At 37.1% G+C, this 26641-nt stretch overlaps 1 protein-coding gene across 1 annotated transcript in view; it reads left to right on the plus strand.

Moving 5' to 3' along the window:
* The window catches only part of SPAG17 (sperm associated antigen 17), an 83115-nt gene that overhangs the window by 26982 nt on the left and 29492 nt on the right, over positions 1 to 26641 (plus strand). The window contains exons 5-23 of the mRNA XM_034059924.1: positions 922 to 1126; positions 3671 to 3865; positions 6395 to 6576; positions 7838 to 7982; positions 8478 to 8491; positions 8749 to 8830; positions 9174 to 9283; positions 10178 to 10315; positions 10404 to 10517; positions 12018 to 12168; positions 13787 to 13869; positions 14331 to 14452; positions 16041 to 16101; positions 17699 to 17923; positions 19090 to 19201; positions 19623 to 19733; positions 20925 to 21038; positions 24654 to 24859; positions 26425 to 26545. Of these exons, the coding sequence (XP_033915815.1) occupies positions 922 to 1126; positions 3671 to 3865; positions 6395 to 6576; positions 7838 to 7982; positions 8478 to 8491; positions 8749 to 8830; positions 9174 to 9283; positions 10178 to 10315; positions 10404 to 10517; positions 12018 to 12168; positions 13787 to 13869; positions 14331 to 14452; positions 16041 to 16101; positions 17699 to 17923; positions 19090 to 19201; positions 19623 to 19733; positions 20925 to 21038; positions 24654 to 24859; positions 26425 to 26545 (2491 nt within the window). The remainder of the gene's footprint in view (positions 1 to 921; positions 1127 to 3670; positions 3866 to 6394; positions 6577 to 7837; positions 7983 to 8477; positions 8492 to 8748; positions 8831 to 9173; positions 9284 to 10177; positions 10316 to 10403; positions 10518 to 12017; positions 12169 to 13786; positions 13870 to 14330; positions 14453 to 16040; positions 16102 to 17698; positions 17924 to 19089; positions 19202 to 19622; positions 19734 to 20924; positions 21039 to 24653; positions 24860 to 26424; positions 26546 to 26641) is intronic.

The following is a 26641-nucleotide window of genomic DNA, read 5'->3' on the forward strand; positions in this document are numbered from 1 at the left end:
TGGATGTAGGAAAAGCAACTGTGTAAACTGCCCTATCTCATTTGCATGGAGAGCTTTTCTCCTTTAATAGCCTTTAAAGTGATACCAGCAGGATAGTAACAGTGCTTTAATATCATTTTACTATATTTAATTTAGCTTTACAATCCTTAAATGTCATTCTTGCATAGTTAGTGTGTAATATAGCTGCTGAGTAGACACAAGGTGGAGGTTTTCTTGCTCTTCTAGCACCTTGCTTTACCTTAATGTATTTTGGATTATTTGAACTTCAGACTGGCTCTGAGCTTTCTGGATTTATAGTGTGAGGCTTTGGGATACTTACAAAACCTTTTTTCATTCTTTGCTCTTAAATTACTGAGCAGAATTTAATGTAGGTGGTTTTGTTTGAAAATAATGAGAATGGCTGAGTAATATCCTGTGTGAAATGAGCACAAAGGCTTGGTTCTAGTTTATAGTGGACAGATATTTGGATCAAAGAAAAATGGTGCTGGTACCATTTTACACCATACTCAAGAGTGTTAACAGAGATGCTGATGTCTTACCAGAAATTTAGGGTTTGTCTTATTTTCCTTCAGTCCAGGGCAGGTTTCTGGCTGATACAAGTGCTGTAGTGACAGTAACTAAAGCACAAGAATTCTTTACTCATCTTTCTACCAGAATATTTCATTAGTTTTGTAGGTATATTGCCTACCTGCACCTCACAGTTCCTTTTTAATGTGAAGACTTAACACTATGATTTAGAAAGAATATAATAAACAACACTGTGTTTGAGAAGGATAAAGCAGAGTGCTCAAGACAGCTTTACTACATCAACATTATAGTGGCTGAGAGGGAAAAGTATTCAAATAAAAAAGTTAAAGCACTACAATTTACAGCCCTTTGTTCTTCACAAAGGCTACAATGAGAATTTATTAATCTTGTCAGGCAGAAGAACAACAAAAGGAAGAAGATGGAGGGAAAGAGAAAACTAAACGGCTTGGCAAGAGGGATAGCCTTCTTAGTGCCAAGGCATCTGAAAAAGAAAAGAGAGGAAAAAACACAGAAGGAGGCCTTCAAGCACCAGGCACTGTTAAAAAGAAAACCAAGTTGACGCGACGGGGAAAAGTGGAAGAGGAAGTCACATACATTGGTATGTAAAAACCAGATATACTGATAAACTTGTTGGAAATCTCACAACCTAGCTTCTGACTTTGTTTTTTAGCTTATTGAAAAGTCGAGATTTATTTGGCAATATTAAAGCATTACCACTGAAAAGCATTACCATTTGAAAATGGTACTGTGTTCTGCTCAGCATTAGGATAGATTGTGCAGTCCAAGAAATAAAATACAGATGAGGCATATGTGGCATGTCGACATCAAAATATTTTAGCATGTGTAAGACTAGAAGAAAGTGGCTAAACAAATGCTACAGAAAACCTTTCGAAATACCCACTAAATGTGTTTGTATATTGAAAGTATCCAAAGATGGCTTTCTCTTTGTACTATAAAGTATAACAGAGCTGTATACCATTGTCTGGGGATGAAGCCAGGCTCTATACAAAGGACAATATGATTTCATTTGCTGTAAAAAAAATGTGGATAGAACTGAGACCTAGCTCTCCTTATTAGATCACAGTTGCATTTAATTTGGACCATAATATGTTTGAGCTACATCAACATAAATAGGATCTCTCTTTCTTGAGAAGCACTTATTGATTTTTGGATGCATTATGTGTACCTGCTGATTTGTATCTTGGGACAGGGTGGTGCCAGCTCCATTTCTCAGTGTCAAGAACATATTGATCTATGAAAATTTTCTACTGAAAATGTAGTACTTTAAAAATCTTCATGCATATTTCATGCATATAAACCTAATACTGCAGGTCCACCACTAAACCATGTCCCCAAGTGCCACATCTACATGCCTTTTAAATACCTCCAGGGATGGTGACTCCACCAGTTCCCTGAACAGGCTGTTCCAATGCTTGATGACCCTCTCGGTGAAGATTTTCCCAATATCCAATCTAAACCTTGCCTCTTTATAGTTGTTTTAATATAACTGTAGTAAGTAAAAAAGCCAAAAGAGAGAAATGCCACAATTTTTACTCGAGAGTAGTCTGAGTAGTCTCATATCTGACCATGTCTTGAACTCAGAGACAATTCATATCTGTTTCTGATGGTTAACAGCCTCTTTATCATTCATCCCTAGTACATTATCACCTTACTGAAAGGAATAGTTCTGATTTTGAGTAAACTTGAGATTACTTATGTTGCTGTCTTTTATCATTTGAATATGAACTAGTCACTGATTATTAGAACTGACTGATTATCATCAACTTGTCATAATTATTAGCATAATCCTAATTATAGGTGTTTAATGGTAGGCAGTCTTTTCTTTGGCATGTATGCACTGGAATTTTTGGATCTTTAAGTGACTGTGCAGCTATCTGTCTTTTTTGTTAGGAATCATTAATGCTCAGTAATTCTTATGTGTTCATGCTTTTTCTTTTGCAGTAACTGGGGCATCAAACTATGTATTTCAGTTTCAGTACTAGCAGTAATATAATGGACTAGTTTTCTTCTGGTTTTGCTTTTGCTTTGTGCAATGTATGTACTGGATTATGGTGGCTGCTTCCTCAGTCAGTCTTCCTCCTAATTCCTAAATTCTTTTATGTTTACCTAATGTTACAAGGAGAGAGACAACCATGCTACTAGCCTGCTGCTCCAGGTAGTAGCAGGATTTGCACATCTCTGACTCTATCTAAGCACAGGTAGATGTCAGTGCCAGGCTACCTTTTTTCTACCCTTGTTTTTGTCCCTTGGATGAATGAGTCATGTGAGTTTATGATTGGCTAAAGGACTTTAAAGTGTTTTGTGATAGTAGGCGTCAGAAAAAATCTTAATACTAAATAGAATGTAAAATTACACTAACTGTATGTGTTCCATAGTTGACTTCAGTAGGCAGTTTCTTTTGTCTTAGGGTAAACAACCATGCTAGATGAATTACATCACCTGGTCATCTAAGTCTTCTGGACAGCATAGTCTAAGTCTTCTGGAGAAAACTCCAGGGTGACCTCATAGCAGCTTTCGGTGCCTAAAGGAGGCCTACAAGAAACCTGGAGAGGAACTTCTTATGAGGGCATGTAGTAATAGGACAAAGGGAAATGACTTCAAGCTGAAAAAGCAGAGATTTAGATTAGATGTAGCAAAAAAATAATTATTCACTGTGAGAGTGGTGAGACACTGGAACAGGTTGCCCAGAGAAGCTGTGGCTGCCCCATCCCTGGCAGTGTTCAAAGCTAGGATGGACAGAGCCTTGGGTGACTTGGTCTAGTGTGAGGCATCCCTGCCCATGGCAGGGGGTTGGAACTTGATAATCTAAGGTCCTTTACAACCCAAACCATTCTATGATTCTATATTTTGCATTAAATTCCTGACTCATTCAGTCCATGGGATCAGTTGTTCTGACTCCTTGTCCTTTCACTACAGTTCTTGATGAAGGGCCTCTCTGCAGCATCCTTGTAGGCCTGCTTCAGATATTTTGAAACTTATATGTAATTATCCTGCTGAGGTTATAAAAGAGCTGCTTCTGTGACCTTAATTTGCAGTATCCCTATATAGTCAAGCAAACCCAGAATTTATTTAGCTATTCCATGCCCTTGTCTTTCATCTGGTTTTATTGCATTTTGAATAGATGATGAACCAGAAGATGGTGCCCATCATTACTTTATAATTTTGGATTTCCACAACCTTCAGTTGTTGCTTGTGATGTTTGAGCTTGGAATTAACATTTCAAGTGTAATTAGAATTTCTTCTGAGAATTACGAGCCATTGCAGACGTACTTGGGAGCAACTAAACATAAAGAAGAATCTTCACAGTCAACTAAAGGTAATCTGGTCGTAAGAATAAAATCTGTATAGAAAAGAGGCTATTATATCTCCAAGTGAAGACTGTTCCTGCTGTGGTTTTCTCCCTCTTTGTGCTTTGTGTTTCTGTATGCTAGTTGTTTGCAACTGCGTTTGCCGTTGCAAAAATGGTGAAATTTGAAGGTAATGACTTACTAGAAAATAGTTAGAAGTGCAGAGAGCAGAAAGCATGGATTTGTTCAATTTCATTGTGTTTATAACGCCTACTGGGGATGAAGGAACAGGGCAGGTGGCGAAAAATATTTCCAAAGTGATACTATCTTTTCTTTGTCTTGTATGTATAATAGCAGGAAGACTTTAATAAACTTAGATAATTATTAAGTAAAATTTGCAAGGAAATTTTAAAGGGAAAAAAAAGTACATCTAGATGATAGTATCTTGTGTAAGCAGTGTTATAGGTAGTAATGCAAGTTTTCTCATTACTAAGAAAGGACAGGTGGCATAGTAAGAATAGCTTGGCTAAACCATATGTTCTTTGTAGACTTCAGATACAAGAAAGCATTTAAGAACTAGGACTAGATCAGGTCACTAGAAATGAGAATATATGTTTATTATGAGCTTATTAGCACTAAGTCAGAAAGGGCAAGACATAAAATGGGGTGCAGGAGGAGGAACAAGTTAAATATTTGTTAGCTGGTCAACAGAGAGGAAGAGCTGCCAGGAGGTGATCCTGAGAAGGCTGGCAGTGGTTAGTCTGGGGGGGCTTTTTGTACCTCTTGTTGACATATACTTGTTGGAATTGGGTTGGGGGGTTGTAATTTGTTTTCACTATAAATACCATTCCAGACAGGTGATACTTTTAAGTAACCACAATTAATGCTAGTAGCAGAAAGATTCATCTTCCAGTTGTGAAGGAATAGGTAAAATAACAGCTACTTAGGTAAGGTAGAGAACTTTTCAGATCAGCTGATTCAGATTAACTTACATTGTACTCTATTTAAAGATTTGCCTGCCATTCTCATTTCTATTTAAGAACTCATAAAAAGCAAGTGAGATAGTGGAAAAAGAGCTGTGAGGAAGAGGGAAAGGAGCACAAATAGCCAAAGCTCTGTAATCTGCATAACTTCTGTTTCTGGAAAAATACTGGAACAAATAATTTATAACCACTTAAAAAAAGAATGAGGAGATGAGTAACACCTAATGTATGCAGTTCAAGAGCAAATCATGTCAGACAAGTTTAATTTACTTACAAAATGAAGTACTGGCCTTCTGAACAGAGGAATAGTCAGTGTTGTATGACTGGATTTTAATAAGGCTGTTTCACATAGCCTGCAGTGAGAAAGGTAGGTCTAGATGAAAATAAATCTATAGTAGGTGCAGTCTCATTCAAAAACTTTGGCCTCTCTAGAGTAACTTTTAAAGGTTTACCCTCGAATAGGATGCATGGACTGGACTCAAGGGAGTTTGTGCTGTGTTGGGTATTACTAGGTATTGTCATGGGTATTAGAATAAGGGGATGAGGTTCAAATTCAAATCTTCAGATTATAAATGAGAATATGTCCTAAAAATACCTGAAGTAATCTGATTAAGCAAATCAATGGTGAGGTAAGACCTTGTGTGAAATATGCGCCAATCACAAAAGTTCCAAATGATGGAAAAGAAGATTATTAAGGATGTATAAAATTTTACTTATGAGGAAAAGTATTAAAGTAGTCAGAGTGGGAATATTATTGAGTCTTTGAGGTTTTTAAAGTTATATTAAGACAAATGTCTGCTTGCATTGATGCAGGTATAGTTGATTGTGCCTTGGAGCAGTTATTAACTAAAGTATTTCATAGTTCAGTGACTTACAAAATAGATTGTGGTTGATCATTTCTGTAATGTACAGAGAAATTTTTAAACAGGAAACCGTTAACCTGTGTTATGAGAGGGCTGGAGCACCTCTCATATGGATACAGGCTGAAAGGGTTGGGCTTGTTCAGCCTGGAGAAGAGAAGGCTCCAGGGAGACCTTAGAGCAGCTCCCAGTGCCTAAAGGGCCTATATGAAGTCTGGAAGAGGGGCTTCTGCCAAGGGCCTGTAGGGGCAGGACAAGGGGGAAAGGCTTCATTGAGTTGTTTTGTTTTAAACCTGTGGGGCCACTGGAAATACATAAGTATTTGGCCATCATAATTACGATTTAGAAGTGCTGAGCACCCATAAATACAAAGGAAAGCAAGTCACTGCAAGTTTAGCATCCTTATGTCTCTCAAATTAGGCTATAGTAGATTCCAGAGTGTGACTGTGAGATTGACATTGAGAGAATTTTCCTTTTTTGCAGTAGCTAGAGCATCTTTTAAAATTGATCATTACTATGCAGTGAAGCAGGAAACCATACAATTTCTAGGTTCTCTATCTGTAGTCATACTGTACCTTAATCTCCAGCTTCCACACCAATAAAATTGTAATAATAAGGCATGCTTACACTATACTTAAATGTATACTAGTACATGATTTGTGCTTTGTGTAAAAATGCATTGTACTGTAATTTATCTAATAATTGCACATTTTAGTTATAGAAGCAGAGAGAAGAAAGAACAATGAAGCTATCAAAGATCTGGAAACATTTTGGAAATACCTGGAACCAGTTCTGAACAGTGGAAAGCCTGGATCGAGTCTCTTTGATGTTGCCAGACTTCATCACGTAGTTAAGGAGAGTGCCTTTCCCCCTGATTGGTCTGACAGGGAAATGCTGGTCAGTAGATTCTGCTTTCAGAACATATGGCATGCTTTGGGTCTTGTAGCATTTAAGACAGTTTAGAAATGACAGGAATTTTAGCTTAGCCTTCTGTGAAACAGAACCAGTGCAATTAATATATTGTAATCCTGATCAGAAATTATTTTCTTGTATCAAAGAAGTTTATTCAGCATGTATTCACAAAGAGTCTTTTGCATAAAAATACCTGATTTGGAGTTTCTTAATATTGTAGGCCACAGCAGCAGAGTTTTAAAACAGTTCAAGATACTAAATTTATTCAGCATCTTTACATAGACCCAATTTGGATCTCATTGGAGAGTCAGATGTCTGTATAAAATAACACCAAAATTACAGTTTTGTCCTCATAACAGTAGGTCAACTTATTGTATTTCAGAACATTCACATGAAACCAAATTAAAATGAATGTAAGAACCCTTTTTGACAGAAGATGCTGGTTTAGCATACCCAGTACCTCTTTGTTTTCTCCAACCCAAAACATGGCTCTGGCATATTATTCATTATCACCTGCTGAGTCAGGACTATTATTAGGCACTGCAAGAGAAAGTGAAGCAGAAAGAATTGTTTGCAGCCAGGTTCTCAAGTATAGTGAGCTAAAGGGTCAAATATTTTTCAATCCACAACGGCAGTAGTAAAAAGATACAAATTGCTAAAGCAGAATAAAGCAATATGCCATAATTCAACCTCCTGTATTTGTGGTCTATGTTATTAGGGTTAAAGGATAAACTGCATCCTCTTAACACTTATTTATTGTACACTAAATCCTGTATATAAACAATCTGGTGAACCAGGAAGTACACTTGATCCTGAGGGGATCAGAACCAACCTTGGCTAAATCCACAATGGTTTCCAAGGCAGACACTAAAAATGCCTCAGTTGAGGAAACATGTAGGCTTGCTACTTACAACATTACTTATCAGTATATTATTGATTTCATGTTAAAATATTCTGGCTTTGGGAAAGAAGTTTTTTATCTTATCTTTCCCATCATCACATCATATCAGACTGTGAATATCCTGCGAGCAGCTGTATTACAACTGAAATAAAATTAAAATGAGGAAGTCTTGTTTTCTTAGAATAACTCTGTAAAACATTTTGAATTAGTGGTGAAAAAAAATCCATTGCAAGACTTTTAAACAGTTGTAGATTTGCTGGTTAGGGAACTAAGGACTTACATGACTAAGTTACATGATACTTTCGTATGCAAACTTCGTCCTTTGTATCTGATTTTCTGTCATAGCTTGCATTTGGCACTGTGGTGTTTGAAAACATTGCTTGTTTAATGTATGACTGCCTGGACTGGAGAAGACAGCATCGTAACTACCTGGAAAACATCAAGTTTACTAATGTGCCTGCATTATCAGAGAGCAAATTGACACAACCGCGTGAATCTGAGGCAAGGATCCTTCTCTACTTGTCAAGAATAACTAGATGTAGGCTAGAAATGCCTGTCTTTAATTCTGAACTTAAAAATTCCCCTTGGACCATCACTCCATGTGTAATTTTCTGTGAATAAAATTGGGATTCTTCTACTTTGGCATTTAAAACCACAAAGAATGGGGAGGAGGGGAAGGAAGACAAGCATTGGGAAAGCAGGAAAAGGGAAAGTTAAAGGTTCATACAGGCATAAAGTATCACAGGTGTAAAAATTCCTTTATTAGCTTATGATGACACCTTCTTGGGGCTGAAAACTGAGCATGCCTGCGCAGAGGTACTGTGTCTTGTTGCAGATCTGTGAAGTGTCAAAACAAGATTTAGTTCTGTGTAAGATCAGCTTCCTTATTTTGTTCATGGTAAACAAAAGCTTCAGTGGGCAGAAGAAAGTGGCTTATTGGGACATGTACTAGGTGCAGGGAAAAAGGGGCTTACTCCATCTGTAGCAGTACTACTGAATGTTCATTTAAGGCATTCATAAGACTATATTCTTACTGTCTTGTTCTGTTGAGAATTAAATGGGATTTCCCTCCCCCAGAGGGAGAAGTGTTGAAGTTTAGCATCTGGCCTAGGGTTAGTGAAACCAAATCTGAATTAATCAAATAATTTTTAGGTTGGAAAAGACCTTTAAAATCAGTAATTTCTCCCACCTATTTGTGCAATCCTCATTTGCTCTACTTTTTTTGATAGGTTTTATCTTTATTTTTGTTCTTTTAGGTACAGTCACTGTCACAGTTTACGACTTCAAAGAAAAAAAAACAAGCAGAAGAAATTCTTCCAACACCAACCTTGTCACAGGGTATGTCTAAAGGATTAAAGCACTCATCTGTAGCTGATAACTGTCATTCATCTGAGCACAAATCCTTGGCATGATTTGCACAGTAGCTGAAGATGTGACTCAGTGTTGTGGGAGTAGTTGCTTGGTGAATACATTGTGAAAGTCTCCAAAAACTACAGTGGTGATAACCAGGTTCTTTAGAAATCACTTCCTCTATCTGTTCCTAGTCACAGTCAGAAGAGGTCTATAGGGTGGACTTTGTTAGCCTTTCTAAGAAAAACTGTCTGAACATTGAACTGATTAGTAATAGAAATCAGCATTTCTGAAGAAATAGATCATAATGTCTTATCTATTATTACAACAGCTTCTTTTTTGGATACTTCTGTGGACATGAGGTATTACAATGACTTACTGAGTCAGATTCCTGAGGAATACTTTTCTGTACCCTTAATGCTGAACTGCATGTTGGAACAGGTGAGAATATTCTCTTTATAATCACTGTGGGTAATTCTGGTTAGACCTGGTAAAATGAATTGATCAGAGGTTAATAAATCCATCTGTTTCAGCCAAAAGTACAAGACTGGAAACACTGACCAAGGTGGTTCAATACAAAGGAATCACAACTCAGAAGTGACATCTTTGCTTTTCTTTTGTATTGTGCACTTAACTGTGTATATGTAGTGTTATTCTAAGATTATTTTCTTCCAAGATTACAAGTCAAATATAATCAAATGAGGAAAAAAAGTAATTTTTTTTTTTAGCACAGTCAGTATATCTGTTTTTCATGTCCCGATGTCCTGACACAATGTTGGTGATTGTGACCTTGCATTGTTTTACTCAGTACAAAGGTCTTAAGGGAAAGCCTAACATTAAAGTGGTGTATGTTGGTGCTCATGCTAGGCAGAGCTGACTTCTGTTGAGTTTAGGCACAAGGTAGGAGTCAGCAGAGCCCCACAGCATGATTTGGAAATTATCCTCCTTTTAGAAAGAAAATTTTGGTACAATCCTTTATTATTTTTAAATTATTTTTTTACTTTTTCCAATTTAGTCTGAAAATAGACCCAGAGGAAAACGCACAAAATAAGTTCAACACCTGATACACTATCAGTTTTTCATTGTGTTCATTAACATTTCAAGTTGGAAATATATTTCTTCTTATCCTTCCAAAAGCAAGTAATAGGAGAAAATAATTCATTCTGTTTTCTATAATCTTTGTTTTGGGCAGGAACTAACATGGAAAGTTGCATTTTGCTACAGTCCTGGCAAAATTTATGGCTGTGTGTTTGGCTATAAGCAGGTCTGTTTGGTAGTTTTAAGTTAAGAAGCAGTCATACTGTAATGAAAGCTAACAACTATCATCTTTGCCAGATTACCGCAAGTGAAGAGGGCCTTACACCACCTAGTCTGGTAGTGCCAGAGCCTCGGGCAGATGGGCTACATCATGCCATTGCAGAACATATAGCTTCTGTTCTTCCTTCTCTTTCACTTTCTAAAAGTGAAAAAAAGGTTTGTGTTGTCTTTGGTTTATTTCCCCAAATGAGAAATAAATCTTATTGTTAGTGTTTAGTGCATCTTTTTTTCTTTTTTTAAACAGAATCTATATGACTACTTTTCACCTAACTACAGTGAAGAAAAGCCTGTTATCCCAGAGTACCCTCTCTTATTTAACTACCATGATACCCTGGCTCAGCGCTTGCATCTGCTGAAGGTATGGTGCCACCTGTCATATACAAACAGTTCTAAAATCCACAGGCTGTAAACACTCAATGCACTAAAAAGGATGGTGTTTCTCCAAAGCAGAACAGTGTAGCCTACATTCTTTCCTCCTGAGATAGACAGACTAACATATTTAGTCGGCTTAAGAAGTGATGAGTTACTGCTACTGACAGAGGACACATCACAGGCAGAGCATGATAGTGATTTCAGTGATCTGTTGGCATTATTAATAAGAATGTTTAATCTTTGGCACAGAAGAAAGATACTACAGAATTCTGATTTACTGTAGCTAAACACTGGTGAAACTGGAAAATTAGTTACTAACTAACAGTGATTTAGCATTTGGACTAGATTAAATACTAAGATGTAGAGAAACATGAAAAAAGACACAAAGGTTGTTAGTGAAGACAAGTGTATTCAGATTGGCTTAATAGTTGAAGCATAGTGTATAACCAAGGTGCTGCCAAATTCTAACAAAGGCAGAAATGTTCAGAGACTCAAGGTTTGGGGTTAGTGCAAAGTAAGTTTCCAGACTTTGTGAACCAAAACAAGCCAAGGTATAGTTTTGCCATTAAACTTTGACAATACTCAGAAGATAAAACAAGTGGTAATACAGTTGTAGATTTCACAGTTAAGGAGCATCTGCTGGCTTCATGAATATTTCTCTGTGAAATATTTTGACAATTGATTATAACAGTATTCAGAAACAAATTTGAGCTTGATACATTAGAGGAGGCATTCAAGCAGAAAGCAGGACTGAGTAACCACAGAGAGAGATGCTCTAAGCAGTCATATACTTGATGCATATGATATACTTGCTGAAGAGGAAGTTCAGGATATAACACAATGAGGAGTGGATAGCACAATAATGAGTGGTGGATAGAGGAAAAAGTTTTGGAAGATACACTCCAAGAAAAAGATACTTTTAAAAAGTGTTTAATACTAAAAAGTGTTTAATAGTAAATTGTTTAATTTAAAAATTAAAGTGTTTAATACTGAAAAGAGTGAAGTTGGAAGATACCAGTGCTTATTGTTATCTATATTTATCTTTTAGATAAATCCTTAAATATGTAGTGATGATGCCGCCACAGACTTGATAAATGAGTTTTCAGACCTAATTACTATAAGAAGTAGCACAGAGCAGCTGAAAGATACATGGAAGGGACCTGCTGCCTCTCTAAATAGATCAGTATATGGTTTTGTATTCCAGAATTTTGAAGTCTAGATAGCACAGGCAGATGTCTTCTAATGAGTGTCTGCAATTATGCCATAAGTTATTCTCTTATGTATCTCCTTTTTTTTTCTGCCTAAAATACCTGACACCATAATTCACAACCACGCTGTGAGCACATGCTCAAATTTAAGTCCAACTGACTTAAGCACATGCCTATGTCTTTCACTATAAAAAGAATTCCGTATTCAAACATAATTTTTAGGAATCCACTAGTGTGAAAGTTTAATTTAATTCTAGTAACTTTGGGTTTTATTCCAGGTCCAGGAGAACATAAATCCGGAAAAGATTGAACGGGAAATGATGGATAAACTTCCTCTTACAGAACTTATCCAGTTAAACCTTCCTTCAGCTGAAAACAACCCTAAACACCTGGCCAGTCTTCACAAGCTCATGCATTACTGTACCAGTGGTAAAGAGATTATCTTTTGCATTGATAAAAATTCCTTTTTTTTTCTTTTTTTTTATGTAGTTGATCATCTTATTAGACAGCAGGAATCTGGGGACAAGTTTTTTCACCTCCCTAAAACATTTTGCAGAATTTCCCATTTTCCTGTTTTTGCTTATGTCTTAGCCTACTAAACAAGTTAGGGTAAATTTTAGACCTTAGTTTCATGGTTGGTGGGAAAAGCTATACAAGTATTAAATATTGCATAAGTAAGAGCTGAAAGTCTGTCAGAACTTTTTATCTATTTATATTCACAAATATACAAGCACTTATTAAATCTGAGGGGAAAAAAAAAGTTGTACAAATTACAACTATTATCACTATTTTGACCCTAGGAAGTAAAATGCACATGTATCTTAGATTTTTACTGCACTATGAATGGCTTTTAGAATGTATTTTGGTGGAAGCTGTTGGTGTCAATAATGAAGTGGCTTCTGTAATAGTCCCTTTATCAAACCATGAATACATTGACTTCTTCAACTGTAATCACTTCTGCGGTTACCTTTTCTTGGAGTGTGCATACTACCATGATACACGCTGAGAAGCAGTCCCAGACACTACATAAATACCCTTAGGTAGTTTCAGAGATTTAGGTTACTAAGAAACACAAACATTCAAATCCCTTTGGTTACATTTGTGCCATCGTATAAGGCTCTGGATTTGAAGGTTGTTTTCCAGCTATTCAATCCTTAAATCCCTTGTGTTGGATTAGTTTGCACTTGCTGCATTGTTTCTGGTTATTGGTGTGTTCATTTTGGACATTTTGCTATTTAGGTAGTCTGTATTGCTGTAGCATGCTGACTGATGGGTATCATATTTGATGGTCATCATTGGACCATAATATATGGCCAAACTCTCCCAGCTGTTAATTTAGCTTTTACCAAGAAGGTGATTGATCTGAATAGGAGATATCCAGTATTTTCAAGATGTGTAACATGCTTGGTTGTTTAACTACCAAAAAGGGAAAAGATTTCAAACTGAAGATACTCTTTGGGTGATTTGGGCACTGAACTACCTTCCTTAAAACTCAGTGCTTCTCATGATTATCATTGTTATATGGACACCAATGCATACAACCATAAATAGGATTTATTATTCCATTTGCACTTTGCATACTTCTGTGTAAATTATTAAAATAAAAATTAATTCTAAAAATTAAGCTAAAATCTTGTCTGAGGACAGAAAAATTAATACTTGTTTTGAGAGCTACAGATAACAAAAAAACATATGATAATGGAAAACTTTTCATTAACTGAACCAGTTATTAACTGGTTTGATAAAGTCTACTCAGTATTTCAAAACCAACATCATTTATAGAAAGGTAATGAGCCAGGAGGTATTCAGATGTAGGAAGCACTTCATTTAAGATGGATTAAAAGTTAGGCATATCGGTTTGCAGTTTGGAAGCATTCAACTTTGAATGCAGTGTAAAATGTAGCTCACCTAATTTGATCCAATACTGTTAAGGAAATTGTTGTTGGCTTTTGCAGAGTTGCCAAGAACAATACACTTACATAGTCTTCTATTTATCTTCTGTGAGCCATAAGGACATTTTCAGTTAATGATTGTAATTCTTTTATAGAACTTCTGAGTCGGGCTGAAGTAGAAAGGGCCTTCAGAGTGTTTACTTTTGAAAGCCTGAGACTGACTGGGCCAAGTGACATGGTCTAGTGTGAGGCATCCCTTCCTCACAGGGCATTAGAATTGGATGATTTTAAGGTCCTTTCCAACCCAAACCATTCTATGTTTCTGTGATTTTTAAGAGTAAGAAAAAGTTACCCTGGTGGTAAAGCAGAGGGGAGCAGAATGAGTCTGAACTTTTCTTAAACTGAAGGTCTGTATGTTTTCTGACTTCCTGGATTTTCTTTGGGAGCAGACATTCTTTGGAAGAAAAGTTTCTAATACCTCTTTGCAAAAGGATAACCAAATCCCCAAACAGTAAGATATATTAAGCAAAGCAGGCAAAAGTACCAGCTCGCAAGTAAAAACAGAACCCCCCTCAAACACAAGCCTTCTCTCAAAGATTATACAGTAGTATTCGTATAAGAAACTGAGAAGCCAAGTGATCTTGCTTGATCTAAAATCATGAGTGAAAATTGTATTATAGTGTATTATTATATAAATAGAGGAATATTGCACTTTTCAGGAACTATCTCGAGCTGGTGGTCAACTCAATTGAAGACTGGGTGAAAGAGGAAGAAGTCAAATACCAAGAAGAGAAGATGGCTAAGAAAACAGAGTCTCTTAAAGCTATGGCAGAAGGACCTCCTGAATTGACAGTCAAAAAGTCTGGCTTCCTTATGAAAGCTGAAAGTGAGTGTCCTTTTGTTTTATCCTAGAAAATTCATTTTTCATGTTGACTGCTGAGCCACAAAGTTCTTCAGAGCAGAACTGAATATTTTTTTTCATAGGGTAACCTTGTTTTGTCATCTGCATAGACATAATTATGTTTTGAAATTAAATACATTAATTTAAATAGTCTGCATCATCCTCTGTTCTGAAAACTAAGACCTTTAATGTGAATTTACATTTATGATAGCTGGGTTTTTTTAGTGGACTTACTTTAAGACTTGCATACAAGTATGAATTTCTATTTAGATGGCTGAAGAGATGAGCAGTAGTTAAAGCTGGCAACATGGCTCAGGAAAATTCCTTTTTAAAAGGGCACAATAAAAGCTTAGGTCAGGAGCTGCAGACTAGAAGCTAAAACTGGAAACTGGAATTGACTAGACTGCAAACTCCTGACGAAAGAGAACTTCTGTCCAAATTGTCTGCTTGCGTATTTAAATGGTGTTAACAATGATTTGTTGATATTTAGCCTTTGCTTTGTTCGCCTTTTTTGAGAATGCTTTTTGAAACCTTCTAGTACTAGTAATTAGCATTTACAAAAATGGGAATGTTATTCCTCAACCAAGTTAACACTTCAGATTATAGTTTGGAACCAGAAACTACAGTTGTGAGCTCTAAATCTTATATATCAATTTCTCACAGGAGCTATAATGAATCTTGCCCATCTGGTGCCTCCTGAAACATATGATTCATAGAGAATTCATTCTAGGTGGGATATGCAGGTGGGCAAGAATGTCTTTAAGTGATTTCAGTAACACTGACTCTCCTGTAACCCACACTGCAATTTCTACTTTGTAATACAAAGTCATTTAACTACATGTTTCTGTTAGCATACTTCATCTTTTCTAGCCAGGTAAGTATTAGGTGTCCAGGCATGATAGAAAACCACACACCTAGAGAGATAACCTTTTCATAAGTCAGGATGCTACAAAGACCTAATAGTAAACAGGGGATATGGTGTTTCTTTAGTTAAGATTTGAAGGTCCAGGCAGCATTTATTCACTTATTTTATCTGACTCCAGTATTGAGTTTGTTCAGGGTGAGCTGGTTGAAGCCCTGAATCTGAATTCTGAAACAACAATAGCAGCACAAATGATAAATACAGCTTACTGTTTATTGCACATTGCTCATCTACTAAAAAAACACAAACTTGTTGCAGGAACAAAGCCTTCAACAGCAAGAAGCTGAAATATATTGTTTAGCAAATCTGGACACCTGTTATGACTATCTAGTAATACTAGTTATGAGAGAAGTTTCTTCTAACCTGAATAGACTTTTTATTTCATTAAAAAAAAATTAAAAATCTTTATTCTACTTTTATGCTTTTAATATTTTCAAATATATATAATTTAAATGTAATTTACTTGCACTTCCTTTATATTTTTCCATTTTAAAAAATTATTCAATTTTCATGTTTTTGTAACCTCATTTTTTCCCCTTTCATTTCTTAAAGGCAACGCATCAATACTTCAGGGTATAATGGGGATCATTCCAGAAGTTCAGTCCAACAATGAAAGAAGTCCTTTTATCAGAGAAGGTTCTCTAAAGGTGAGGCAAAAATAAGTATGTTTCTGAAACGGACTAAATAACACTTCTTTCTTAGGAAGGTAAGCCTTCATTCTTGCATAGGCTTGACTCCTCTTAGTTTTTCTGCTCTTGGCTATATTTTATATATTTGTTTTCTTTAGTTTGTTCCTTATTGATTCAGTTATGTTATTTTCTGAAGAGAAGGCTATTTGGAGTTAGACTACAGTTTCAGAAGGCAATTAATAACTGTAATATTGGGAAATGAGAGTTACGGATAATATCCTGCTTCTTGTTGAATTTTTCTGGTTATAAAGCTATGGAAACATAGATCCAGATTCATAGAAGTTCTTATGTACCCGATTTCTACTTTTGCTTTCTAGAGCTCTTTGAAATTAAGGAATGCAAGTATGACCTCAGAGTTCCCTTCTGGCAGAGAATCACGTTTTATAGATGTAGTCCAGGTCATAGGCTACAGATTTTTGACTTACCTAGGTCCACACAGTCAGTTTCTGGCTGGGATAGGAGTTACACACACATTTTTCAACTCATCCTTGGGACTATCCATTAATCTGCAAAAATCTAGATTAATTAACGTTGTTCTCCCTTATTTTGTACCTCAGTTTTTGACTTTTCACAGACATAGCATGTCTTATCTTTCTTATAGTGTGTAATTCTCTGCACTTAAAGTACTGATATTGGAATGTAGATGTGAAATGATGTTAACCAGTTCCTGGGTACTCAGCTTGAACTGCAATGGTGTAAGTTAGACTAATGCCTAACATGTAACTGAGAATGCTTACCATTTCTTCCACAGAAATGGTTGTGCTATGGAATGCTTAGAATAAAAAATGTTGCAAATCCCTAAATACTCTGAAAAATCTCAGATATCCATGGTACAAGTTGGTAATTCTGGCATTGATACCTCATTCTTCTTTATGTAAAAGAATAAGATAGTTTTATCTCAGTTGCATTTTGGGAATAAGCTAATACCAGTGATGCATTCTGATTCTGTGATGAACATTGTGGAAAAGTGCACAACAAAGTAATTCTTTTGTGACTGACTGCATAAAATACAAATAATCATCTGATGGGTCTCTGATCCCATGGATTGAACAAGTCAGTAATTTTATGCAAAATCATAGAGTGGTTTGGATTGGAAAGGACCTTGAGATCATCAAGTTCCAGTCCTCTCCCATGGGCAGGTACACCTCACACTAGACCATGTCACCCAAGGCTCTCTCCAGCCTGGCATTGAACACTACCAAGGGTGGAGTATTTACCACTTCCTTGGGCAGTGAGTTCCAGTGCCTCACCATCCTCACAGTAAAGAACTTCTTCCTTATATCTAACCTGAACTTCCCCTGTTTCAGTTTGAACCCATCACCCCTTGTCCTATCACAACAGTCCCTGATGAAAAGTCCCTCTCCAGCATCCTTGTAGGCTCCAATATAGTGCGTATTATTGTAAACCTTTCAGCGTGTTTGGAAGGCATGTCTTAGGGTGACTTTGAACTTTGATTCATTTGAGGTTACCTACATGTACTTTCAGCATGCATATATGAAGTATCTTGTAATACAAGGAGAACCACAGTCTTTGGAATTCTTAATGTTTAATGTAGGCTTGGAAACAGGAGCAGGAGCAATTACGAGAGCAAGAACAACTTATGGATGAAAAGAAAAGAAGAAAAGAAACTCTGGGAGGTAAAAAGAAAGGAAACGACGTTATACATGAAGAAAGTAAAGGTTTCAACAATAAGTTTTCACAGGAGAAGCTTAAAGAAGAGTCAGAAAAAGCTGAGGAGGATCCCAGCATCCCAGAACCGCGTTCTGAGAAAGTTTATAAGGTAAAGAGTGCACTACACTAGGAAAGTGTGAACTATTCATATATATAGTCAAGATTACAGCAAAGCTATTATCCACTGGGACATTGGAGGGCAAATTAAGCCTGCTAGGTCCTGCTTAACCCCATTGTTGCAGCAGCTCCTTTCCTAAAATTTTTTGGAAAGCAGTTTCTGATGCTTAAGGTTATCCTACGCAAGATATTTAATTAACTTTCATGGGTTTTAATGTATATGTTATGAACACAAAGATAAGTTGATCATGTTTATATGCCCATGGAAATACATATTTATGGGATGAATTTTACCTAAAAATGTGACTTCCATGGGAGCGGGTGGGAAGGGGGGACCATGAAGACCTGTTCTAACACCCATATTCTTCGGGGACTGCTAGACCTAGTTGAAGTTTTGGCTGTTGATATTGGAAGTCAAGGAGGAGGAGTTAACTGTTTCTTCCATTTCCTGTTTCAAAATTCATTCTTGGAATGCCCTATACAAGGTATTCCACCTGCTATACTAACAGAGGGATATTTTTTACAGAGGGAGCTCTTCACTAGTTTTGTCCAGTTTTTAAGCAGTTTGCCCTGCTTTTTAATTGCAGAGTCTGCGTCTTGCATCCCATACTTATGTGTGTCACTATATTTTAGTCTGAACTTCAGACTCAGAGGTACATAATATTTCATCTGAACTTGAGTACATGCACCTAATTTTTGCCAATTTGTGGCTCTTTAGAAGGCACATCAATCTCAGGATCAGACTTACAGTGTCTGAATTCCCAAATCTAGAGGGTGGAAAGTTGAATCTTTACCTGCCCTTTATCTGATCCTATTGTACTTTGTCTCTTTGTACTTAGCCAGAATTTTGCTTTCCCTTCTATTATGTGTTAGCCACCAGACTACTTGCTAGTCTTCAGCTTCTATGAAGGCACCATACCACTAAAGGACCAGATTCTGCTCTCATGCGGAGCAAGTTACTCCAGCTAGTAACTGAGAAAGCGTTTGGATATGAGAATAGCATGCTATGTATTTGCTAATGTCATTCTTACATTAGTTAAATATCTAAGCAAAAAAATGTTAACCAGAAAGCAGGATCCTGGTGATCTGACCTTCATTTACCTCTTTTATGGTTTCTGCCTTTCTCATTTATGCATAATTGAAAACTTGGTTTTCTAGTTTCGTGGCTACAATATGGGGGAAGATGTCATTCAAGTATCAGGAACCACTCAGTATCTTTTCCCATCTGATGGAGGACAGATTCAAGTAGAGAAGATAGAGTTTGTAAAAGGTGACTTGTTAATTCTTTATGCTTTGCTTTGTCTCAGTTACTGACTGATGGTATAATTTCTTAATCCATAAATGCTTCTTCATGTCTCAGTAGCAGAAATTCAGTAAAGACATTGTGAGGGTACCAGTAATTTCATTTCAGCCAATGAATGATATTTCGAGAATGCATGTTCCAATAATTTGTGCAGTCAAATGCAGTGTACCTAACAAGGTTATTCTGCTGTCTCTCAGATCTAATTGTCAGGAAGCTTTTGAATTTTTAGGCTAAGCTCAGTGTTAACCTTTATTTTGTCTTCTTGGTCTGCTGCTGGGCAATGCAGTCCACTTCTGAGCAATCTTTTTCTTTGTGTGCTTTAGAGTTGCAGGTGCAGGGCTGTTCTGAAGCCTGGTGGGAGCAATAACAGGAGTCTGTTGCTTTGCAGGTCTAACCATGGTAAAGGTGAGAGTGATAAAAGACAACCACAATTTCTTCATTCATATCACAGATCCCAAGAAAGACTTAAAAGAAATCGAAGAACAGAAAATGAGATCAGGTTAGTGGACTGGCATTACTGATACAAAGAATGTAATAGTCTGACATATTTTTTAATTGGATTCAAACTTTATCAACTAATAGAAAATAAATTCCTACTAATGGCAGAGGGTAAATAAGATCAGTGTTGTGTAAATAAAGACCTGTGCTGTGGAAATAGATCTTTCTGCAGTTCAGCAGCTTCTGCTGCTGGTTCATATTTTGCTAATGCTCCAAAAGCTTTGAATCCAAATCCTTTCTGAAACCAGGTGTTTCCAAGAAGGAGGCAAGTCTGTAACAATTTATATGTTTGCCAAAAGCACTATGGAATTACTTTCACTGAACTGAAGAGTATTGGAAAAGTATAACTCAGTAGGTGCTCAATCTTCATCAGTGTTAGAGAGCATCCTGTTCTTGCTCCTCTCATTGGCTTCAGCTACCAGCAGTGATGTAATTGCAGATTGTCTGAATAGAAAATTTGCATCCCTTCCACAGGTGAGATGCTTCTTGTCTGCCTTTCTGAAAGTAGACCTGTATCATTCTGGGGAATGCCAAATGGTACTTCCAGTCACCAGTGTGCTAGCATCTGAGGCAAGTTGTATTCCCTTGGCATGAGTGGGAGGCTTTCCTCCTGTGTAAACAGAAGGAACTCATAGAAAGGCAGTAGGGCAGAGAAGAATCAATCCACTGTGGTACTTGGCAGTGGCTGAATGGTAGCATGGTAAGTTTTTAATGCAGTCAAAATAGCAATACAGCATTCTGCAGGTGTAGTCACCAATGAACATTGCAATGACAGGCAGTAAGTAGAAGCAGGCAAGGTCTAAATGTGTGTCTTGTTAATGAAAGACCTTGGGGATGACTAAGTGTTGAGTACCTTCCTTAACCTTCTTTTGTAGGCTTCTCTGCTGCTCCTCACAGTTTTAAGAAGCTTTCCCCATATTGGAAATCCCTAGCTAATTAGAATGCAATTTCTAGATGGAAAGTCACAGCTGTATTACACAAAACTGACTTATATGCTACTTTATATTATACATACACATATATATGCGTGTATATATATACACATAAAGCTTTCTCATCCTATATTAGTCTATTTTACAGGCTAATCATCCTCATGGAGATGCCCCTGTTCATACCAGTCATTGGTTTGCAGGTCAGGTGGTTCTGGTCTGTGTTGCTATCTATAAAATTCATTTCCATTTTTCTTTAAAAGGAAAATTGGAAAATCAGAAGCAAGCTGTGAGCAAGTTTGGATCTTTCTCAGCCACCTTGGAAAATGGAATCCAGCTGTCCCTGAGCTATTATGGACCTACAGGGAAGACAGCAGGTAAAGTAAGCAAATAAAAGTGGATATTTGAGAACCATAGAGGGAAATATTTTCTTGTTATTTGCTTAATTTTTTTTCTTCATCCACTCCTTCCTTACCCCAATAATTTGTCACATGCAATTGTGCCTTTCTCAGCAGCTGTTACTACATGGTGGGGAGTTTTTAGCAAGGCTCAAGATGAGATGACATTGTCAAGAATATTCTGTGATTTGAGTTTCAAAACAGAGAGAGGTCTCAATGATTTTTTGCTTCCTGTGAAAACAGAGCAGTGCAGGGAGAAACTTTACAAGTATTGTTATTAAGTAGCCCAGCAAAATCAGCCAATTCACTTGAGCCAAAGCAAATGTGAATTGCAGAGGTGTCTCCTTGGTTTTCCAAGAAATAATATTTTTGTAAAGTTACAGAGGTGATTATGGACCTTTCATTTGACATGAGGAGTTGGACTTTAGCTTACAGTTGTGCAGACATAAGGAGGGATTTCTTTCAGCCCTTCAATAAACACATTCACCAACTGGAAGCAATTGCTTCACAAAACCACAGTGAAAATAGCATCTGCTTTTACCAAGAGCTTTTTGTTTCCATTACATTTGAAAGACTACTGAAACCATCATAAGGATAAAAATGAAACCTTCCTCTGATTAGAAAATAATCCCAACATTTTTCAGCTCTTAAAATCTGAAAACATTTAATTGGCTGCGTCTTTGTGTGGACTGTGGGAAACCATTCAACTGTACACTCCGTTTTAATTCTTAAAATACATTTTACAAACGAATGACTAAAAAAAACTTCTAAAACTTGGGCCAAGAGAGCATTTCTAAGGTAGTGGACTGTGAAAACTTGTATTTTGGCATAAAAGAGAGGTGTCTAATTAAAAATGTCAGCTGGGATGTTCTGGCTTTTTCACATCTACCATACTCGTCCTATTCTACATCAAAATAATCCTTGCTGTGTTGAGCTTTAGTGCAGTGCTGCTGACAGACATTTTTTGATCACAGTTTTATTACAATCACTTGCTTATGCCTAATTCCTTTTGTGGGTATTTGTATCGTAGAATAGTTAGGGTTGGAAAGGATCTTAAGGTCATGTAATTCCAACCATAAGTGTTCAGAAAAATTCTGACCAGAAATACTCTGATTAGACTATTCTCATATGCCATCCATCCCTAATGTAGAACAGTATGCCATGTAATCCAGTTTCTCTCCACTGAGTGGTTACATTGGGTGCAAATTGCTTCTTTTCCCTGCATTACAAAAGTGAGTTTCTGGAACCTCTTTAATGCTCATATTTCTTCCCGCTTTTCTCATTTCCTCTCTTACATCTTCCTTTAGAGAAGCTAAGATGAAATGCTTCAGTCTGTTTGCAGCTTTATGCATCTTTTATTTCTTGGTTAAATGTTAGTATTTGCTGAAGTTTTGAATGAGCATTTGTTTTCTCTAACTTCAGATCACCTTACAGCCAGGTTTGTAAGTAAGCTCCTCACTGCTTTGTGAAGCTGGCACTGCTTGAGCACCTGTAGGGCTTTCACCCCTGGGTACTACAGCACCTTTGCACTTGCTCTTTGTGCTTTGATAAAATTATAAGCGTACAATTCCAGGTGTTAGAAATCTGCATGTCTGTGCAGGAGGAAGGAAACCTTCAGATTCCTGAAGACACTTTTCCTTAGTTTTAACAATACAGTTTTTCACTGTTATCCTCCTACACTGTGTTTTCTTTTTTCAGGGCAATCAGAGTAAAGGGGTAGGTGAAATTTCGTTAGGGGTCAAGAGCCTATAATAGCTTCTGTTCTTTAATTCAGCACTCTGGGAAGTAATGTCAGCTGAACCTGAGCATGCTCCATTTCACAGCATGGATGCCTGTGAATGGTAACTCAATTGCTACATATAGGAACATGCTTATGCAGTTTGCAGTGTTCACATGGATATTTATACTCACCTGACAGGATGGACTACATTCACTAATGATTTTATTGTACATTTGCCTCGGAATCCTTCATTTAAACTATCCTACTTCTCTGAGGAGCGCTAGCTCTGTCAAAGCTTTTTAGTCAGCTAATTCTTCTCACCATCCACCTGGAGACTGGTACTACTGCTTGTTTCTTGCATGGCCATGCTGTCTCAAATACGTGTATCAGAACAGATTCCATGGAGAATTCTAAACTTTCCTATTTTATATAATAAGCTGAGACTTTATCTCTAGATTATTATGAAAGAAACAGATTTGTTCTCCTTTCCTCAGACTTCTAATAAGCCATAAAAGCCACACAGCCTAATTTCAGTACAGGAAAGCAGAGCCACCTAACAGAGCACCAGACTCTCATGCACCAGCTAATGAAAATGGGGATTTCAGAAATCTTTGTGGTGACCTAAATTTCCTTTTCACACTAAAGGTCAGGGATATATTCAAATATATCTGTGTTTCCCTAATGCTGGCACCTAGACAAATACTGAGATTGAAGGCTTAAATACTAAGGTGGAAGGCTTGTTATACAAGTCAAAAAAGGAGTCTATCACCAGATGATAATAGTTTCTTCTAGCCTTAGAATCTTAGGTTTTGGGACACATTATCAGTTGCCAGAAATGTAGAATCATCCATAAGGAAAATGTGCAGAGCTAAAACCGTCTATGTCAAAACCTTTCTGGAAATGGTAGACATAGTAGCACTCAGGCCTACCTTCTAACTTTTTTAGCCAAAAATATACTAACACTTCATCTGCATTAAAGAAAATGCTATTATGTCATACCAGAATGGTTCCATTATCATGCTTCCAGATGTATTTCTTTCCTTCTTTGCCTGAATGTGATCTGAATGGCAATTTGTCAATGCATTATTTAACTTTTCCTCGCCTGATGCAACGCTTTTCATATTAAATAATACTGTTCATTGGAAGAAACAGAATTAAAATGTAATTTTACCAAAACAAACAAAACCAAGTATTTTTGGAAGTCTTCCTAAGGACATTCTTAAAATGACTGACTTGTTAAACTTCATAGTTTGCAGCAACTACTAAGCAAATCAAGCTTGCTTTACTTTAAAAAGGCTTTCAAAAGTGGTTTCTGAGATCACTGTGTTTTGCTCACTGATGTTTTCAGTTCTTATCTGTATATGTGTAGTTAAGATGTGGGTAATAAGTTTCTCCATCTGCAATAACATATTCTCCAAAACAAGAATTTAATTGTCTAGAACATCAGAGTCTTTCTGAATCGCTATAGCAAAATAGAGCTATGTAGTGCAAAACTACTGGAATCAGTCTGTTCTGGATCAGTCTGTCATAAAGCATAACAGTGACAGCTACCTAGATACTAGACTCAGAATGTCTCCACCTGTGTTAGAATTCTGGAGGTAAAAGAGAGTTTTAAATGCTGTCTTTTCTATTTTTGAGAGACAAGTGGTGACCTGTGGGACACAGTAATTTCAAGATGTTTTTTAGGCTGACAAATAGTCAGTCTGTGGAATAATGAATAATTTAATATATTCAGTCCCTCTATCTGAAATAATGAACACCCTCACTGAGATTATTTCTAAGGTAAAACTCAGTGTACAAAATATTGTTAAACTGTGACCATGTATATTTATGAAACTTACTTGCATTAAAAATATTGTCTTTCCCTTCCTTAGATGATGAAATGGATCCTGTCTTAGCAAGAATTCTGAACATCCCTTCTGTTCATATTCCAACCATAGTTTCTCCTGTTACATCACCTACAGGAAAAAAAGATAAGCCCATCAAACAAAAATTAGGAAAATCTCAGTCATCTACAAAAGCAAATAGCAAAACAGGCCCTCCACCTCCTGCGGACCTGGTGAAGCATGGAGAAGAAAAGGTGAGAGATTACACATGATCCAATGAAAACAGAAAAGAAATGACAAAAATTCAAATACATAAACTTACAAAACAGAAACAAATTCTTCTCAGAGGGACTTGAACTGTGCCTTCACAAATTCCTAATTATTTATGGTGTTTCTAAGGATATATTTTACTCATCCAGTTGTTCTCAGATACACGTATTGGCAGCTAGCATTTATGACTTTATGTGTAAATCATAGAATCACAGACTTGTTTGGGTTGAAGGGACCTGAAGACCATCCAGTTCCAACCCCCCCCCCCATGGGCAGGGATGCCTCACACTAGACTATGTCACTCAAGACTCTGTCCACCCTGGCCTTGAATGCTGCCAGGGGTGGAGCATTTACCTCTTCTCTGGGCAACCTGTGCCAGTGCCTCACCACCCTCAGAGTAAAGAACTTCTTCCTTACATCTAACCTGAACTAGGGTTAAATGCAGTGCAGGTTTATTAGAAAAAAAAGAGGTAGCTTCCATTACAAAGCATATGAGAGAGTAATAATACAAGAATGAGTACAAACTGGGAATTGTAAGAATAGACTTGAAAGACTCTAAACACGATGTACTTCTGCTGTTTCCATGATACCTAGTGGATGAAGTAAGGTTTCAGCATATATTCTGTCCATATCCACAGAAAGACCTGCTTGCCTAATTTCAACTAGTTAGGTATTTAAAGAGCATGAACATGGAAAGTGAGTAGGAGGTTGCCAAACAGCACTCAGCATAATATACAGCAGTTGTGTGGCACAAAGGAACCCTATACAAACAAATATCACTGCCATTAGAATTCTGTCTGGACATCTGAGTTCCTCCTCTTCTTCCAAAAGGCTTTTTACTATTTGGTTTAGAATGTCCTTGACAGAGACTATCATTAGTGCATGCAGCACCCACTGTGTGCGTATTGTGCAAGTATTTGGAGGACAGGATTAGGATCTAAAGCAAGCTAGAGAAGTTCACATGGACATGGTCTGTAAAATAGGATGCAATTCAGTATACCTACAGAATGGGTAACATCTCTATCAATAACAGTTTTACAGAGAAAGGTCTGAGGGTGGCAATGCATCACAATCTGTACATAAGTCAACAATGCCATCTTGCTGTGAGAAGGGCAAAGACCACATTGAGGTGAATGAACAAGAGTACAGCATGCTAAATACATGAAGTTATTTTCCATTCAGGGCTGGTAGGGCTTCAGGTGAAGTATTGTGTCCAGTTACGGATACGGCACTGCAAGAAGAATATGAGCCACACTGAAGAGATTTTAGAAAAGCACCAAGAAAAAACAGAGGTCTAGAAAAACTATGGAAAGATTAAAAGAGTTAGTTTGGGTTTATTTGATCAAGAGTAGAAAGACAGAATAGCCTTCTGTAAAGAGCTAAAGGGACACCATCATTTCTTCTGCTAGCCCATGTCATCAGAGGAAATTATCAGAAGTAAACTAATTAAACATGAAAGGGGGGGGGGGGGAGCAAGAGGCTGCGTGGTTCTAAGTTACTGGCTGGGCTTAAACCACGACAGGAATAAAACTAATTCATGTTTCTGTAGATAGAAGTGGAAGAATCAATTTCTCCAACACGAGTGACGCCTGATGCTCCTGCTTTCCCAGGTTTGAACGTCTCCTGTCCCAATGGACTAGTAGTAACTTTCCTTGGTGAAAGTTTTGGAGGTTAGTTTTCTGAGCCACTAGTTTCTGCCTTGATGGGTTTAGATGTAACAGTATAACCAGTTTAATGTCTTGGATTGCTAAGTCTCTCATAATGTC

The sequence above is a fragment of the Melopsittacus undulatus genome, chromosome 2 (assembly GCF_012275295.1).
Source record: "Melopsittacus undulatus isolate bMelUnd1 chromosome 2, bMelUnd1.mat.Z, whole genome shotgun sequence".
In the NCBI taxonomy this organism is placed as follows: domain Eukaryota; kingdom Metazoa; phylum Chordata; class Aves; order Psittaciformes; family Psittaculidae; genus Melopsittacus; species Melopsittacus undulatus.